This window comes from Falco cherrug, chromosome 16 (assembly GCF_023634085.1).
Source record: "Falco cherrug isolate bFalChe1 chromosome 16, bFalChe1.pri, whole genome shotgun sequence".
Classification (NCBI taxonomy): domain Eukaryota; kingdom Metazoa; phylum Chordata; class Aves; order Falconiformes; family Falconidae; genus Falco; species Falco cherrug.
The window spans coordinates 8,179,292-8,195,789 of record NC_073712.1 but is presented as its reverse complement, the minus strand read 5'-3'; the positions used below and the strand labels follow the sequence as shown (position 1 = coordinate 8,195,789).

The following is a 16,498-nucleotide window of genomic DNA, read 5'->3' as shown; positions in this document are numbered from 1 at the left end:
CTGCCTTTAGGGCGGCAAGTGACTACTTTGCGCCAGGGTGAAGTCAGAAGGGCATTTCAGAGAATGAATTATGAATAAATAAGCACAAAACCAGTCTCTAGCTATTGCAGTTTCAATATGACAATAGTTTAAACCAGCACCTGCAACAGTAATTCAGGGGAATGTCAACTATTCTGTCTATTTCAGCGGGTGCTAAATCAGATGCCAGTGACATTTTAAATGTCAACACTGGTGGTTATTTCACTTGCTTACCAAACTGTGTAAGAATAGAGAGAGAGAAAAAAAAGCTTTTAAGCTGTTTTCCATGTGGAATGCAACTAACTGGGTGTACTGGTTACCACTGGCAGAACAACCCAGTCCCTAAAACTGCCCCACTCTCAGCTCGTGACTGGGGCAACTGGGGAACAGAATGGGTTCTGGCCCGTTCTTGGGATGCTTGAGAGATCAACAAACATCCCCTTGGTGAGTCACTCTGAGATAACAACAGCAACAGCTTTCCAACTGGGAGCTTTACATTTTCAAAGGATGGCCTTGTGTTTAAAATGAACGTGTGTGGCTGGTAATAGCAGACTCCTGTAGCTGTGCAGATGCACAGCAATCAACCTATCATTTTCCCTCTGTAATTAATTATAGGATGCAATTGATGCAGATCTAATAAGAATGCTCCCAGCTGCCAGATCCTTGAAACTACTGCAGACAGACGAAAAAATAGAAAAGATCAAGGGACAGTGAATTTGAAAGAGGTATTTGAAATGCAAGGAAGACAACATACCTTTCTCAGAAAGAACTACCTGTGCTCTGAAAAGATGCAGTACACAGGACGGTATATTTAGATGTCCTCTTAATTAAACTAGAATTATGCAAGAATGAAATGGAAACAGAATGATTTGCCCTGTGAAAAGCAGTATCCTAACCAGGGGGAATATTACAAAAGCTTAGCGTAATCTGGGTAGAAATAAATGATGCCTTGCAGGAACTGGGAAGAACATTTAGATGGAGTCTTCTGAGTATTTCTGTGCCCTTAGTTCAGAGCAGTAAGATACTGATTAAGAACAACTACCATTCCTGTTCCCAATCTTTCTACTGCCTGTTTAAAAAAAAAAAAAAAAAGCCAAACACTAAATTTGTTTTCTAGTCGTTCCAGTCTCAACATGAAATCAGATGATGGGCTGAGACCGAACTGCAAAACTGCCCAGATAACCACAGCCATCATCAGCATCCCCACACCACCGGCACTCACGCCAGAAGGTGAGAATAGACCTCCGCCCAGCAGCCCCGGCCACTCCACGAACATTTCCACCACCACCACAAGCAACATAGTCAAGGTCTCTGCCTTGTAAGATGTCTCATGCACAGAAGGAGGCTGGAAGACCAGTGCCCCTCTCCCTCCACACCTCCATGTTCCTTTCTTGCTGCAAATTGTGCCTGGATGGACCAACCTGACCTTTTGTCATCGAATTAGCAATGGAGACCTAACGAGGCAGCTTTCTTCAGACTCGCATTCATACTGTGGACTGAGGAAGGGTTAGGAAAGGGAAGAAGAGGCCGGTTAAAGGAAAAAGCCTGCATGGAGGAGAGCGTGTTGTGCCATGATCACCTGCAGATGCCAGAGGAAAAGAATCATCATGGCAACAAGAGTCAATAAAGAAAACAGAAATATAACACTGTGTATCGCAGCACCTTTTTAAAGGTTTTTAATGGATAATATTTATTCATGAGGAAATGACTGAAAAGGTGAAAAACAATGGATTTTGTGAATTTTTTTTCTTCATGGAGCAGAACCTTTAAACCAACCAAAATTTCACATTTTTTTTCTTTTATAGGAAAAGATTTAGACAAAGAAGCCACCTGTCACAGAAATCTATTTCCATTCCTCTGTGTGTGTGCGTGCGCAGAAACACTGAATTACAAAGAGCAGAGCATGCTTCCATGATTGGGTGCACAGTAGGAAAATACAAGCATGTGTCAGCACACGTATGTGCACACGCACACACACACACAACTATTTCACCCTGGATGGCATTCTTTATTTAGACAATTTTGTATCCGCCTTTTAAGTCAATACAGTGCAATTGCAAACAGTGTGTTTGTCTGCTAATTATTGTCTGTGAAAACATATTTGTGGAAAAAAAAAAAGGACAGGCTTTAGTAGAGTTTTAGTCCCACATGGGTATCTGCTTTCTATTTTTGTTATCACTTACTTGTAAGAGTGTGACTAGACTACCAGTTCTGTATTTTTAAAAAGGAAAAAAAAAAAAAGTAGGATTCTTTTTTAATACTGTACACACAAATGGCAAAGAATGAGAAAGCACTGAACTCAACTGCATCAAGCGTTCCTAAGTCTAACAGAGGTTTCTTGTAATGTATGCCCATGCTTTTTAATTTCTGATTTTGATATATATAAATTTCTTTGCTAGCACTGGACATACAACCCATTGTAAATAGTAGCCAAATAATGTCTGGATTTATACTTGATAATAATTAACCCCAGAGCCAAATATCTTGCATGGACAGAGAGGTATTTGGCTTTTTCACAGTCTTAGGGCTCCAGTTGTCTCATCAATGGCTTCTGGGTTGCACTGATTTTGGGGGGTAGACTAGGTTAGCAGTTTTAGTTCTCCAGTCCCAGCACAGGATCTACAGCACGCATCCACTTGAGAAGGAGGAGGAGCAGTACTCGAGTTTGGGAAACATTTGATAAAGTGTGGTAGAGACAGCATTTTCTTTTTGCAGTTCCTACACTTAGTTTGGGAAAAGTCACACAATTCTAGTCAACCAAAAACTGAAGTAACACTGCGTGGTACTGCTAAGAAGTAAATACTTCTGACAAAGCTGTGGTCAGTCCTAGCGCCTCTTTCTCAGAATTTTCGAGGAATGATTTATTGTAAGGAAATACATGGTCCTGAAACGTAACTGATTCCACCCCCCAAGAACAGTAACTTTCTTCTTCCAGTCTGCCCTTCTCAAGTCCCCTTTTCTTAACAGGTGTGACCCCTGAAGGGCAGAGTGAGGAACAACGTCACCCACCTTTTCACTTGTCATATACTGTTTGGCTAATTATCGTGGTCATGCACAAATGCCTCTTCAAGACCCTACACATACCCACCAATGGCAATGCACCTAGCCCCCAACAGCTTGTAGATAACAAGGAAACATTTCAAGTGTCCTGTTTCTGAACAGTGATTTTACCAACGTTAAAGAACTACTCAAAGCAGTTTTGAGGCTGATTCAGCAAAGGGATGACTTTTTTTTAACATCTGTCATAATCTATTCTGATGTAATATTTATATACACATATACATGCTTACACATATGAATAAGTACACATACATGTACAGATAGATAAATAGACCTACATGCCGACTTAAACATGTGAGCTAGCAATCCGCTTTGTTAGCACTCCTAACCTATTAGTCTATAGAGTGGGCTCAGATGGCTGATGCATTAACTCAATACCCTCCTTAGAAACCTACAACATTCTAGGAATATTAGGGCTATGGCTAAGCCTTCAGTAGCTGCATCAGCTTATAGTCATTTATTCCAGTGCTGTAATATGTTACCCAAAACTATGTTTAGTCCTGTTCTAAATGATTAAAACTCTCTGCCTTTGCTGCTTCCTGTAGGAGGTTATACTGCAGTTAACCTTACCATGATTGAGTTTTTTCTTGATGTTTTAATTTAATCTTTCCTTTGCTATAATTTCATTATTGGTCATCATCTGCTCCCCATCTAAACACCCTCACCCTTGTAGATCAGAGGCCTTGCTCTCCACCACTTACCACCTTGCAACCTCATTTACACTGGCACAGAACAAGGGTTAAATGCTACCGTACTGACAGGGTACAGCGTTCCTTCCAATGCGCAGGAGTAAACCATTACAAAGAGTCAGGGACTCAACACGGATTCTCGGTGCTGCCTTTCTTATTCCTGATTTACTGTGGCGTGGTAAACAAGCCACTTCATCTTTCTGCACCCATTTCTTTATCTGTAAATAGCAATCATGGCAGCCCTTGTCTAAAGCACTACTGGTGCATTTAATTGCTATCAATCAAAGCGCTTTAAATAAAAAAATTAAGGAGGCAAGCCAGTCCTTGGGGTTTCTGGCTGGCTGCTAGGGCTCAGACTGTCAATCATGTCATGCAGCCATGGCCTTTATTCTCTTCCACAGAAGACGAATCATTGTTATCCTTGCTCAAAAACACATGGCCTGCCTCTTCCACCATTAACTTAGCAGGTGCTGCCCCATGCAGTTAGAACCTCAGCACAGACTTTCAGAGGATACAAAATTAAGGGAGTCTGTGCCTAGAGGAACAGGGCTAAAAATATTTTTAATGGAGGCATTAGCTCCCTTTATACCCTGATTTGAAGTAGACTGAGTAATGCTTCCGAAAGCACTTGAAAATATGCTAGTACAAAAGTGTCCTGGATTGCCCAACAGAGCTACATCCTCATTATGAGAGCACTGTGCATTCATTGAAACAGCAAAGACAAGAATCTATCACCATCCTATCAGTGGTTGGTAGGGCATAACATAGCATCCTTCAGATGAAACACAGAGAAGAAGGGAAAGCATTTGCACAGAAGACCATGGAAACTGCACTACAGCCATTTATTCCTAGGCAAATAGCTTTACTAAACTGCAAGGCTCTTTATGATCTTTAAATAGCAACTTATAAACTCTTCCTGAGATAAGGCCAAGTCACTCCTGAAAATTACTAGGCCAGAACTTTAACTGAAGGATTTGGAGCATTCTTTCCAACGGTCCCCAGCGCTGCCCTGCCTTATGAGCATCCCTCTCGCTTTCCCCAGGGCCATACACATACACTGATACGGATACGAAAACCATCACATACCCCTGCAATCCTGCTCATTCCTGATGCAGATGGAAGGGGGCTTCTTCAGGTGTGGGCCACCTCCAGGAGAAGCAGCATCCAGAAACATAGGTAGGTTCTAGTCCCGATACCTTTCTGAAAGGCAGGTGGTAAAAAAACAGCCTCATTAGCAAGACTGCTCAACAAAACATCAATAGCATGTTGGCGGTTCATCTCAAAAGCCTTCCCCTCCCCCAAATTCCTTATGACTTCTTAACAGTTTTAGAAATGTTCATTAAAAAAAAAGGATAAAAATGGATTGTTTGTACAAAAAGCAAGTGGAAGGGGATTATTTTTCAGTCTTTCATAAAGCAATATTAAAAAACTCAAAGGAGCAACACCTTTTTCCGAGCATTTTGTTTCCTTTCCAAAGCCTTTTCTGAGGGAAAAATATTTTCAGATTTTCAAGCATATTGTATTAATAGATTTATTCTCTTCTCACCTGGCATTGGACTGCTAACAGAAGGAATCACACCCAATTGGCAAAGAATGATGAGAAGTACCTTTCACATCTATCTAAGCTTTGGCTTCCATCTACTTTTTCTAAAACCCACCTTTTTACTTTCATTTCCCTTAAAAATCTTAAGGACACCCATAAAGAAGAGGCCACAGATAACACATCTTGGTACACAGAAATGGAAGAATTAAAAAATTTCATCCTCAGCTAGCACAAGATCCTTCACTACAATACACTGCATTGCTTTCTCTAGATTAGATTTAAAATTCTCCAAGGGAAGGACTCCCACCGCTTCCCTGGAGAGCTTACTCCAGACTAATAGATCTCAATGTCAAGGATTTTCCCCCTGCTGTTCAGCCATAATTCTTTCCTTATTTTTTTCCTCTCTTGCTGCCATTATACTCCCTCGCACCATGTTAAATTATTTTCCTTTCCACGTTGTAAGTTAGCTGCCTATAAGCGTAAGAGGAACATAAAACTTTCTACTGCAAATTCTTCTCCCAGAGACTACTTTTGTCTGTCAAATAATTATCATTGCTAAAAGTGAACTGGGGAAAAGGTAAACTAAGTAACACACATGGCTTTAGTGTAGAATAAGGTTAGTTGGTAATTCAAAATACCTCCTCCTTTACAGTTGGCCAGAAATACTAAATTTTAATCAACGCTACTTGTTTAACCTGAAACAGTTGAGAATATATTTATACTGCAAAGCAGCATTTATCATTCTAGTTTAGACAGCTTAAGGTGTGCGCATGAAAACCAGATTAATACCAGCTAACAAAAGCAATGTTTCTTCAAATATTTTGCTTTTTTAAGTAAGAGGTTGTAAACACGTTGTACCCTACATGTATTACAAAGCAAATTCAGTAAATTAAAAATCACATTTACTTTATAGGTTGCAACACCCCTTAGATGCTGTAATAATTTTTCTATGTTGGACTATGGCAGAGTTACAAAGTCAGCATTGATGGATGGCTTGCGAGTATCAGCAGCTTTGAACTGAAAGCTTTATTCTGCTTTTAAAGTTGGGTGAATAACATACCTTTTCCACATAATTTACCGACCAAATACGTCTTAATTGATTTTTTTTAAAAAAATCACTTATTTTTCTCCAACACTTTGAGCAACTGCACTAGATATATGACTTCAGAGCTCAAGTTTTTAGGCTTCACAGTTAATGATGCCATAAACGCTCTTCATAATTGTTTTATCTTTCTAAAACTTTAAGACCAAACAGAAGGCAGCATGCACATTGACTAGAGCTAGGAGATTTAGAATCAGGAACCTATGTTCTACTCCCGATTGTCTTGATGAATCACCAAGTGACCTCGAAGAAGTCATTTCACCTCTCTTTGCCAATTATACAAGCTGTGTAGAATTTAATACCTCCTCTTTCCATAACTGAAGCTCAATTCATGAACACCTACAAACTACAATAGAGAATTCTGGAGAAAGCATAGCAGAAGAATACTGCTACTTATGTTCAGAATGCAAAAACTGTGCTAGAAAACATTCAGGTGGAACAGTCAAAAGACCAGGTGACAAAGAGCTTGTGAAAATTCCTTCTTGAGTTTTGTTCTCAGTCAGTAGTCTGTTACTTTGTGTGTATATGTGTGCACGTGTTTCTTTTCATTTTGATTTAAACTAGTGCTAGTCACAGAAGTCACACAGCTGTCTGGGTGAGAAGTTAACAACCATATCGAATGCTCTTCTCCGTTCCGTTGCAACTATGACTGGGAGCTCCCACTGGCTCCTTGGACCAATGAAGTATCTTAAAAAATGCGTGTGATGGTATATTTTTGATAAATCAGTAAGGCATTCCAATGCAATGGTGTTTTCTTTAGAAGTTTTATGTTCTAAGAAGCTCTCAACCTTATTATTTTCTATTTTCGTACTATAAATGGGCTTTGCTTACATCAGAGGAGATACAAAATGTACTGTATACAACTGCAGGTAGCTTCATTTGAGAACAACTTTCTAGAAGAACCAAGTTTCCTGTTGTCTTCTTTTGGAATTGTAGTGCATATGTTGAAACTTGTATATCATTTACAGTATTGAGTCTTGTGCCACTGCTGTACCTGATGTATCCAATCTGGATTAAACAGAGTATGTGCCACAAATACCAAGATGATTCTGTAAATTTCTTCTAAAAATATTCTGGGAGGTTCTCTTGGAGAAATTTGGGTGTTGGCCTAAGCCACTCGAGTTGCATTTAATACTATTAACTCCTACTTAAGCAACTGTTAATGAAAACACCAAGATATCCAAGGTGTTACATGACAGCCATAATGCAAATGTACCTAAGTGCATCTCTACGGTATCCTCCTTTCGAATGGTAAGAATTGCAACAAAATTCATCTGGGAAACTAAATTGTATCATCTTGGCCTTTTCAAACAATGCAGACAAAATCTGGGCAAACACCCTCCCTGGGGGAATTTGTGATACAAAGGGAGTCAGGCAAGAAAACACATACAGAAAGAAAAATACTTCTCCTAATGAGATATTTGTTATATTTAATCTGCAATCTTAAGCCTTCCTTTTAAAAGGCAATCTCATTTTGGCAATTCCGTTTAGGCCAGTCTTGCATTCTATACTGCAGACAGTCTCACAGCTTGTTTCAACCACAAACCAAGCAGAACCGATCTCACCTTAACCATGTCAGAAAGCGCCACTTACAGGCGTTATTAAAAATTTTCAAAATTCTTTAAGCAGAAATTAAAATGACTGATTAGGTGAGCTCGAACTCCCCCGCAGTGAGAGCAGCACAGAACCGCTTACAGAGCACGCTGCTCTTGCAGCAAGGGCCGACACCCACTAGGGGCCAGCAGCACCCAGCCCCAGGGAACCCACAGCCCCCCCGGCCAGGACAGCCGCCCTGCTCGCCACCCCAGGCTAAAGGGCTATGCCACTCAGCAGCTCGGCGACGCTACAGGTCTGCACAGGTCTCAGGTGAAGAGAACTGAATGACGCGATATAAAGTTTACACCTACCACCCCCCAAAAAAGGTCGGAAGCGCCGCCAGGGACACCACAGGATTCGCACTGGGAATTTTGCAAAAGAACATTAGGAACACTCAGGCAGCAAGTGAGTTATGGAAGCCAAGCAAAAACATAGTGTTTCTCAACATGAATTTGAAAGTTGCAGAAGGTGAGCAATCAAGCATCCCTGAGGACATCCATTCACCGAATTGAAGAAGCAAGTCTCCTTGGAAGTGTAGGTCATAGCAGGGAGGAAGCAGTGCAGCGCTGTTCTTTTACTAAGAAAATTCCAGCCTTATTCTGCTCAAGAAAAACAAACAAAAAACCCCGAGACTGCATGTGCTGCAGTGAACTTTGAGAAACCAAAGAAACTAGCTGAAGAAATCTGTTTCTATGATCCCAAACACACCAAAGCTAGAGGATGAAGTTTCAAAATCAGCGCAGAGTCAGCCTAGGGTCCACAGCCTAAGCCAGCCAGCACTCTCATCTTTCCCTGCTTCAGGACAGCTACCTACAAAGCAGTGCAAGCCAAACAGGAAATACCAAATTTAGTATTTAGTTTTAGTACTAATAGGTAGTTTCACTTCTAATTAAAACTCTCCTGTAAGTGTGGCAAGTCTGATATTGCTGCACCCAGAGGGACAGACCAATTATGATTGCTACACATTTTCTACATAATTAAACCATCCTCTACTGCACTGCTTGCCATAGACCTAGCTACAGAAATGTTATTTATAAAATGTTAATTAACTGGATTTAAATTACCAACACAGGCAGAGATGCAGGTTTCACTCTGACACTTAACTGGTATATAAACAGTGCCTGGTGTTTAATAAGAGTATCACGGAAAATGGAACAGTCACCAACTACAAACAGACTATGTAGTCTTATGGAGAATTCATCTTCACCCCAAAGTCACATGGAAGACAAGTCAAGCAAATAAAACAGGGGTTAGTTTGTATTTTCTCCTTACTAAAGACTTCTCACAAGTAAGTGGCTGCCTTTAATCTTCCTGTTTATTTTGGACTGTAAGGATTGCAACTGAACATTCAGCTGTCTTTTATTTCCTTTTATTAACAACTTGTAACACCATCACTGGAATGCATATAAAACATTTACCTAGACACAGCTCTTATGAAAAAGACACATTTTTCTTCAATCTTAAACAATGTCTGTTTATGTTTGTCAATGTACTCGTAGACCAGCATTTCACAGGTATGTCCATTCAGCATCATTCAACATGTCAACAGCAGCATCATGACATCAATCGCCACTTTTCAGCAGTTCCTGAAGGTAGACTGAGTTGACATGATAGGCAGTCATCCAGTTAAACTGTCTGTAACTTTCCCTATAGCGAGACACTGCAGCATAGTAGTTTTGCCATGCTCGGTAGTAAGATTTCCAGTAGGTTTTGTAACTCCAAGCCTCAGGTGGAACACCATCATCCCAAGAGCTGCTGCAGGAGCAGTTGTCTTCAGTTTTTCTCGAGGAAGGGCTAGAAAACTGATGGCAATGGCTTTTCTTTTGTTTAGCGTTTTGTTTCAGAACTTTCTTTTTCACTTGATTCTGCTTTGGGACTTGTGATAGCTCCTGAGGCTTCTCTGGTGTAGGACAGAAACCCGCACGACCCTGATGCACAGAGGGAACAGCATTCGTCTCCTGTGTATTTGAATATGCTTCAAAGCAGGAGTTATTTTCCCTACTATTGGAGGAAGCTGTGGAACCGTATGAACCATCACTGTCACCAAACACAATACCATTTGCAATCGTCTCTGTATAATGTTCCACCTCTTCCCACTCTACACCACCATTTCTGGGGAGCTCACATTGTTCTCCTGGGCCTGAGTAGCTTCTTAAAATCTCAACCTCTCTCTCCAACCCTTCCTTAATGAAATACTCATAGTCTTCAACAAACTCTGAGAAGCTCCAGGGATTTTTCCGTTGGTTTTTAAAAGAAGATAAGCATGGAATTCTGGGAAGATTTTTTTTTAAAGCCTCCTCATCTGGAGCCTGAGAGCTTTGTTGTCCATCCGTTCTGGAGACAGTTTTGACCCTACTCCTCTGTTCTGTGCAGCAACTGGAAGTTTGGGGGTTTCTACTACCTTTTTTTGTATTTGCAGGATGTGTGCACTTTTTTGCCTGCTTTTGCTTCAGGGCCTTTTTTGGCCTTTCTACAGAAAAATTATCACCTGGAAGGTTAGAAAGAGGCTGAGGTACCTCTGAAAAACTATTTTGGACAGGCTGCAGTACTGGTTCCTCTGGTCTAAGACACACAGTGTCAGAATTCACTGAAGCACCTGTATGTATAACAGGTTTGACTTCTACCTCCCCATCTTCAAACTGATCCATCATTCCAGGAGGTATAGGCTCTGTACAAAAGGGAAACAAGTAGGCACTCAATTAAGTGCATCCTTCCCTCTAGCACTCAAATGAGTACCCAAGTAAAGTTTTGCAAAATCGCAGATAAGATGTTAAGACATGTTAAGTTAGAGCTACAAACCAACCACTTCAATTATTAAAGAGCTTAAATAGCCAGAACATTTTCTTCATGGAAGGCACCAAAAAAGTTGATCGAGACAATATCCTACTGAACCACATAAAAAATAAGAACTTATGCAAGAAGGCAAATGCCACATTTCTAGCAGAACAGCTTCTGGCAAAGCAAGAGTAGCAAATTGAAGCAAATCTGCTGCTGCTTCAATTATTCCTTCCTTCTCCTACTACATCTTACAGCCTGAGAAAGGCTTAATCTTGGATTTCCAGAAATCTAGTCAGTTATGTAGTTGCTTAAGCAACAGCTGGATGCAGAGGTCCTCTCCCTGTCTGTAGGCATGCACTAAGTTCATTTCCTACTGCTTCGAACAACTGTGGCAGCTAGGCAAGTAGTCACTAGCACAGAGTACACAAGATTAATGCAGAGAAGACACGTGTCAGTTCCCTGCGGACTTGTCTAAAGCCTTGAACAACAGAAAACAAATAAACAAACAAAAAACCAGCTGCATTCACAGAATAGAGCATACCTGGTAGAGGATGAAGCTGAAGATTACACTTCTGAGCAATTTTCATCATCATGTTTTCTTCCTCTCCACGGCAGCAGTATGTCACAGATAAACCTAATGTTCCTGTGATACACAACAAAAAGTGTTAAGACCTGACCAGAGCCAGTGAAGCTAGTGCAAACTCAAGAAATCCACATGACTGTTTTTACCAAAGCGCCCAGCTCTGCCAATACGATGCATGTACGTTTCCCAGTCTACAGGTACATCCAGGTTGATAACCAGATTCACTTTTTCAGCATCGATTCCGCGAGATGTCTTGAGAAAATGAGGAGAGATGGGGATATATAATTGAATATGCTGAACAGATCTTTAAATAAATACAATACAACTGGGAGAAACTGCTCATACAGGAACTTTTAGTTGTTACAATAACCATAAAGCACCCATAATTTTCCAGCCAGTTTACCATTTTACATGTGGAACAGGTATATGGCATTGCGACCATAAAAACCAGGGATCATTTTTCTTATGCCTTCCTCTCTATCAAATACAAGCAAGAATGCTTTTCCCCCCAGCACAAAAAAAAAAATAAATCCGACCTGACAGCATGCAGTAATCTTTTAATGACAGGACCTCAAATGACCCACTGAAGAGGAAAATAAATCAGCAACAAAGAAAGCCGAGTGCCTGAAACAGCCACTGCACTATTTAAAGCTGTTTGTGATGTTACTGTTGTGAGCATACTGTACTAGAGAAATAAACTATTCTTCCTCATCGCTGCTATCAAAAGGAAACAGCTCTACTCTTCTGAAGTACCTATAAGCTTCTGTAAAGCAACAGATAAATATAATTATTTTTGAACCAGATGAGAAACAGGGGACAATTTCTAAGTTTCACTGCGAAAATAAGTCTCTCACAGCACTAAAGCCATGTGCTTTGTCAGAACATTCATGGTCTATTCAATTACAAGTCAAATCTAATTCTCTGAAGCAAGTTTACGTGCAACACTCATGTATGCTACAAAACACTAACTCACCAAGTCTGTGGAAATCAAAACTCTACAGTGGAACTGCTTTAATTTAGCCATAGCATCAAGTCGCTGATTTTGATTCATGCTGCCTAGAAAGATAAAAGGTTATAAACATATTACATTCCCCTCCAATTCTGGAAACACTGGTTCCTAAAATTGTAGGTAGAGATCAGAAGTAAGGTTGAGAGAACCTTCCTCAAACATCAGTTCTAAATAAGTAAACGAGGAACAAACAAAAACTGGAAAATAAGGAAATCCACTAAAAAAATAATTCTTTTGCTTCGTTTTAAAGAGAAACCAATTATGTAGATACTTAACCCACTTGAACAACACTGAGACTTATTTTAAACACGTAAGATATGGAAAATACTGCTGAAGTAAAATTTCAAGGTTTCTGATAAACATTAGGTGCCAGCTATCAGCTTTCTATGGAGAAGCTAGAAATAAGCAGATTTAAATTCAACATCTGCATTCCAAAGAAATGCTGCTTCAACCTGCAAACGTAAGTAAGATTTCTCTTTACAGGTAAGCCAATGCACTTATCTGGACATCCACAAAAATGACTCCCAAGCAAATCGGAAAGCAGTAAGTTAATCATTATAAAAATTAATATTTTAAGTACTAAAGACACATAAAGACTCAAATGCTGTTCTTAGTTATTTAACCAGAAGCCATGCAAACCAAGATTTAAGATTAATTGTCCTATTTTAGGACACATCTACACACAACTTTGACAGAATCAGAACGTTTTGAATGGACTTACCCGAAATGCACTCAGCAGGAAAGCCTCTGGATGTTAGTATTTCAGCTAGATATTGAGCCCTGACAGAAAATATACAATGAAAATTGTAAATAAAACTGGACTTAACAGCCCCTGCGCATTTCTGAACAGGCTGTTCTTTACAGTGGAGGACTACATTCCAAAACTGTCACTTTCATCTTTATGTCTGGATAGTCACCTTAGAGATGGAGAACTACAACCAAGTATTAGGTCTCTCTTCTCTCTGAACAGTGTATGAGATACCTTCATTATAAAGCATTCCTTTATTTTCAGTATTTCATACTGCATTCCTCTGGCTGTACACGTCAGATCAAAATTTGCATACTGCTTTGAGACCTTATTGAAGGTCTAATAAGTTTACCCATGACCGTACATTACAACCACTGCTTTCAAGTGTGTTCTTTACAGATTTTATTTCAAATTTATTACCTGCTATGCAGATTTGAGAAGACGAGGGCTTGATTAAATGAAATCTTGCTGAACAACTCATGTAGGTGCTGGGTTTTTTCCTCAAATGTTTTATGCGGAAGTGGATGGGAATTCACAATTTTGTAATACTGCTTCAGCCCTGAGCATGAAACCAAAAAAACCCACCAAAAATATCTATCAGGTTAAGGACTTCCATAAAAACAAGCACAGTGCTAAGCTGCTGTCAACGTGCCTCACCACAGCTAAAACAAAGACTTCAAATTTAAACACACACACACATGTGCAAAATAAGAACCTACAGGGCAGGTTTTTCTTACAAGGCTGAAATATTTTTGGAATGGGTAGAAAATTCAGAAAGGTATGTCACTGATGTTTTAGACACATCAACACTGGAAATAAATACTTCATAAATTAATCAACTCATCTGTGGAAGGAAAATATGAAGAACCGCAAGTGTTAAAGGTACATGTTTTAGTTTTAGTATACTTTTCTTAATCTACTGATAACAACACAAATAAAAGGACCTCTACTTACCAATGAGACTTGGATCAGTAGGGTTCAGCCTCACAAACGTTGGATCCCTCATATACCTGGTCAAAGCATTAGCTAATGATTCAGGGTAAGTAGCTGAAACAGCAAGCATCTGCTTATTGGCTGGTAGTGAAGAGTAAATCCAGCTGTGAGGCAAAGAAAGGGGAATGACTAACAAGTATGTATCTAATCTACTGATAAATGCATCAGATATAGGTCTGTCTTACTTGATTTGTTCCTGAAAGCTGCCTTCTTCTAAAAGCTTGTCTGCTTCATCGAGAATAAAAAGCCGAATACTGGCTGTATTTAAGTAGTCCAATTCTATAAGCTGTTTTATTCGACCTACACATGAAGAAAAACATAAAAGGATCATCAGAAATTGAAAGGTTCTAGCAATGAATTTTGTAATTTAAAAAAAAAAAAAACATTTTATTAAGCCTTAAAAAAAGCATATTTGGAATAATCTCTTGCTAAAAATACCTGGTCTAAATGTTTCTGGCATGGCTCTTTGAGACTATCTCCTATTACTAAAAAAACCCAAACAAAACCAAACCAAATCAACCCACATTTCAAAAGTACCAATTATCGTACTATAATGTATCACACGACACCTGAAGCACAGTGAAACTCATACATACCTGGGGAGCCGACAGCTATGTGGCACTTCTTTAGCCTGATTTTGTCCTGGTTCAATGAAGTCCCTCCAATGAAGACATGACATTCTAAGCCTTCCATTTTTATTCCGATAGTTGTGATTACAGCATGAATCTGCACAGCAATCTCTCGCGTAGGAGCCAAGATCAGAATCTGTAAGGGCCAAGGGTTAAATCTTGAAAGCTGCAGAACGGTTCCGAAGATTAAAGCCCAGAATCAAATCAACATCATCTCAAATACTACGTCCCACAGGCGACAATGCTGTTTTCCCAAGAAAACGAGCGATTCCCCCTCACAAAGCGAAGCCCCCCTCCCCGCACAGGTAACGCGCCAGGCCAGCGCGCAGCAGGCCCGGCGCCGGGCTCACCTGCGTGGCGGAGTTCTCCAGCAGCACCGCGTCCAGGGCGATAGTGGAGAACACGCAGGTTTTGCCAGTGCCAGACTTGGCCTGCACGATGAGATCTGGAAAGAGCCGCCACAGCGGTCACCGCAGGCCCCAGGGGGGGCCCAGGTGGGCCCCACGTGCCCCCAGCCCCGCGCCCGGGCCCTCACCCCGGCTCGCCCGCTCACCCAGGCCGCAGCGCCCCAGCGGGATGGCCTTCAGCTGCACCGGCGACGGCCTGTGGAACCCAGCCGCTTCCAGCCCCGCCAGCACCGGCGCCGACAGCAGCAGAGACCCGAAGTCGGACGGGCCGCCGGGCACCAGCACATCCCGCGTGCGGAACCGCCCCCCCCCCGTCTCCGCTGCCGCCGCCTCTGCGGGCGCCGCCATCTTGTGGGCAGGACGCGGCAGAGCGCGGCGCCGCGCCGGCTGCGCCTTTAGCCCGCGCCGCGCATGCGCACAGCGCCAACCGCCCCGCCCCGGGCCGCCAGGGGGCGCGGCGGGCGCCGATTGGCTGCCGGGCGCCGCGCGGTCCCGCCATCGCATCGCTCCGCCGCCGCTGCCCGGGGCTGCGCCGGTGCCTCTCGAGCAACTCCCTCAGTTCCGGCGTGGTTGTGCCAGTAACCAAAGCTGTGGCTCCCCGCGCGTAGCTCGATAGGCGCGCTCACCTACACAGAAGCAGTGAGCGATGCTGTTCGTGAGACAGCAGTCCTTCAGACGGAGAAAGAAACCTCAGCAGCTGAACACCTGGCAGGGCTCTGGGCAGCACAAAAAGCTTAAATTTATAATAACGACAGAGGAGGAAAGCTCTGAGTGGATGTGAGGAAGCGAGAGCTGCAGACATAACCACGAGCAAGAGCTTTGCCTGGAGCACAAACCCCAGCGCAGGGAGATGCTGGGCTGAGGGCACGGCGGAGCGTGGTGGGGCACGGCGGGGCAGGCCGAGCCCAGGGCACCCACCGCAGCGTGGGGAGATGCTGGGCTGAGGGCACGGCGGGGCAGGCCGAGCCCAGGGCACCCACCGCAGCGTGGGGAGATGCTGGGCTGAGGGCACGGCGGGGCAGGCCGAGCCCAGGGCACCCACCGCAGCGTGGGGAGATGCTGGGCTGAGGGCACGGCGGGGCAGGCCGAGCCCAGGGCACCCACCGCAGCGTGGGGAGATGCTGGGCTGAGGGCACGGCGGGGCAGGCCGAGCCCAGGGCACCCACCGCAGCGTGGGGAGATGCTGGGCTGAGGGCACGGCGGGGCAGGCCGAGCCCAGGGCACCCACCCCAGCACGGGGAGATGCTGGGCTGAGGGCACGGCGGGGCAGGCCGAGCCCAGGGCACCCACCGCAGCGTGGGGAGATGCTGGGCTGAGGGCACGGCGGGGCAGGCCGAGCCCAG

At 42.7% G+C, this 16,498-nt stretch overlaps 2 protein-coding genes across 6 annotated transcripts in view; one reads left to right on the top strand and one right to left on the bottom strand.

Annotated features, from left to right (window-relative positions):
- Nucleotides 1-7,448, top strand: part of KCND3 (potassium voltage-gated channel subfamily D member 3) — a 132,763-nt gene extending 125,315 nt beyond the window's left edge. For 4 of the 5 annotated variants that reach the window (XM_055728196.1, XM_055728195.1, XM_027816492.2 and 1 more), the window contains one exon: nt 1,136-7,448. In XM_055728196.1, the coding sequence (XP_055584171.1) occupies nt 1,136-1,340 (205 nt within the window). In that variant the 3' untranslated portion in view covers nt 1,341-7,448. The remainder of the gene's footprint in view (nt 1-1,135) is intronic. The other variant, XM_055728197.1, reaches the window with a different exon arrangement.
- Nucleotides 7,449-9,361: 1,913 nt separating this feature from the next.
- Nucleotides 9,362-15,534, bottom strand: DDX20 (DEAD-box helicase 20). The gene is made up of 11 exons (XM_027816494.2): nt 15,302-15,534; nt 15,099-15,193; nt 14,716-14,884; nt 14,305-14,419; nt 14,081-14,223; nt 13,547-13,685; nt 13,100-13,158; nt 12,343-12,425; nt 11,516-11,621; nt 11,328-11,429; nt 9,362-10,676 (listed from the first exon to the last, which is right to left on the bottom strand). The coding sequence occupies exons 1-11, from the start codon at nt 15,501-15,503 to the stop codon at nt 9,571-9,573; spliced, it is 2,319 nt and encodes a 772-aa protein (XP_027672295.2). The 5' UTR covers nt 15,504-15,534; the 3' UTR covers nt 9,362-9,570.
- Between the last annotated feature and the right edge of the window lie 964 nt (nt 15,535-16,498).